We start from the raw sequence: 2,304 nt of genomic DNA, 5'->3' as shown, positions 1-2,304 counted from the left end.
CCCCCCCCCCCCCCCCCCCCCCCCCAGAGTTCCCGGGGTAAGATCTAGGCTCCTCATGACCTTTTTCTCTTTCTAACTAGAGCTTGATTATTATACGAACGTCCATATTAACACGATCTCACACATGACATAGTAATTCACACGAGGCCAGCGCCGTTTTTTTTTTGCTCGACAACAAAAATTTGGATGCTACGACGGGATTGGTCCAAAGATGAGTGGGCCTATCACGTCACACGTCACACAGACTTAAAGATTTTGCACACAAAAAGACGTTTCTGCACAATAATAATTTTTGAATCACAGTTTATGACAGCTATACTGTACAAAACTGTTCTATAGAGCAACTATTAATTCACAAGAGCATTTTTAACAATACTATTTTCCCCATGATCTCAAATATATACACCTATAAATGTAAATATGTGTTTTTTCCCAAAAATACTGAAATAATATAAAATACTTTTTTTTAACTAATAGAAAAAAAATCCAGATTTCAGACAAGATTGCCTTCAAAATATTTAAATGAAATGCACAACCCATAAATATTAAAGATATTAAAGAAAAAAACAATAATTATTAAAATGAAACACACAATGGCTTGTGTCGCAGATTCTGTCTCACACAGATGAAGTCAAAGAAAGCTCTCGACATGCACATGCCCTCATGAGTTCACACACACACACGGGGGCAGACACACACACACACACACACACACACACACACACACACACACATACAAATGTTGGCCTTCTGAATTCTCCATTATAACTTAAGCACGGATAAACCGTATCACGAGTACAAAACAAATCAGAGGAAGTGGTTTGATATTTGATATTCTGACCCCAAAGTAATCACAGCAGCAGCATTCAGTGGACAACACACACACACACACACACACACACACACACACACACACACACACACAGACTCAGCTGTGTGTCAGCTGGATTTCAGATGAATGTCAAAGTGTGTTTGGGTCCATGTGCTTGTCTGTGTATTTGTGTGTGTGTGTGTGTGTGTGTGTGTGTGTGTGTGTGTGTGTGTGTGTGTGTGTGGAGGGGGGGGGGGTGATGATCTACAGGCTCTTTAAAAATACTGAAAAGTAGTTAAAAACCTTTCATAAAACATCCATTTATTATGACTAAAATCCAACACTGTTAATAAAATATGACACGATTTTGGATTATGGGACCATTATGTGGACCATGAGGTTATATTTAAATTTTAAAATCATGTATTCGTGCCTTGAAAACAATAACAGTCCTCTTATTTCCAGTTTCCATTTTCATCTAAATTTGAAAATCAAATATGTTGCCGAGAGACAAGATCAACACTTTCATCTCAAATTAAAACTCACTTTTTGCTCTTTTACTGGCATCCCAGAAACCACCGGTCAACATGGCTACTATGTAAGCTTAAAATTAAAATCAAAATGTGTGTGTATGCACGTATTTATGCACACACACTTCTTGCAAGTGGAAGTGGAGAAGGAAAAACATGAAGAGTGTGTGGAGGAGATGGAAGTGTGTGTGAGGCAACAAACCAGGCTTTTTTAATTTTTAATAAAGCCACGGCATGATGGGCCTCTAATGCACAATCACTGTCTCTGTCTCTGTCTCTGTCTGTCTCTGTCCACTGTCTCACACACAATTCTCAATGACAACTTGGATCCACACATGCGCATCAAACTAACAGCAGAATAACTTCATTTTGCTCCAACTTGACAAAAGTGGGGGGGAACTTTCCCAACCAGCAGCATTGTGGGATTGTAAATCATGTTTTTAAAAAACACACACACACACACACATATACAACACACAACCTATAGGCTCTATCTGCGGAGGGGGCGCATGGACCGTGACAGGCAACACATGCTGAATCAGCTTCCGTGTGGTCACTATCATTAGAATAACCTCCAAAAACTCTAATAAGCTCGGAGACGCGGTGTGGAGACTAGACGAGAATTAAATTTAAAAATAAAAAAATATAAAAAAAAACTTACGTTTGATCTGCCTGGGGTTGCTCTGCTTCCTTCGGGACATGCCTGCTGTGCGGCTGGTCAGTGAATCCAGGTGTAGTACTGACAGATCGATAGGTTCTGGTTCATCCAAGCAGCCGGTTTTTGGGGGGCTTTTGTCTGATGGGAATTTGAGAAAGAAAAAGAAGAAGGGGGGCACCGGTACTTTTTACGCACAAGTCTATCGTTCCGTCTGTCTTTTCCTTTATCTTTCTCGTTTCTCTGGCTCTGGCTCTGGCTCTGGCTTTCTCTCTCTCTCTCTCTCTCTCTCTCTCTCGCTCCCTCCC

At 40.6% G+C, this 2,304-nt stretch overlaps 1 protein-coding gene across 1 annotated transcript in view; it reads right to left on the bottom strand.

Moving 5' to 3' along the window:
• The window catches only part of zfpm2a (zinc finger protein, FOG family member 2a), a 137,567-nt gene extending 135,269 nt beyond the window's left edge, over positions 1-2,298 (bottom strand). Inside the window, exon 1 of the mRNA XM_034874020.1 lies at positions 2,003-2,298. Coding sequence (XP_034729911.1) covers positions 2,003-2,042 — 40 coding nt within the window. The 5' untranslated portion in view covers positions 2,043-2,298. The remainder of the gene's footprint in view (positions 1-2,002) is intronic.
• Between the last annotated feature and the right edge of the window lie 6 nt (positions 2,299-2,304).

This window comes from Etheostoma cragini, chromosome 6, assembly GCF_013103735.1.
Source record: "Etheostoma cragini isolate CJK2018 chromosome 6, CSU_Ecrag_1.0, whole genome shotgun sequence".
Classification (NCBI taxonomy): domain Eukaryota; kingdom Metazoa; phylum Chordata; class Actinopteri; order Perciformes; family Percidae; genus Etheostoma; species Etheostoma cragini.
The sequence above is the reverse complement of the archived record's forward strand: the minus strand, read 5'-3'. Positions and strand labels throughout refer to the sequence as shown.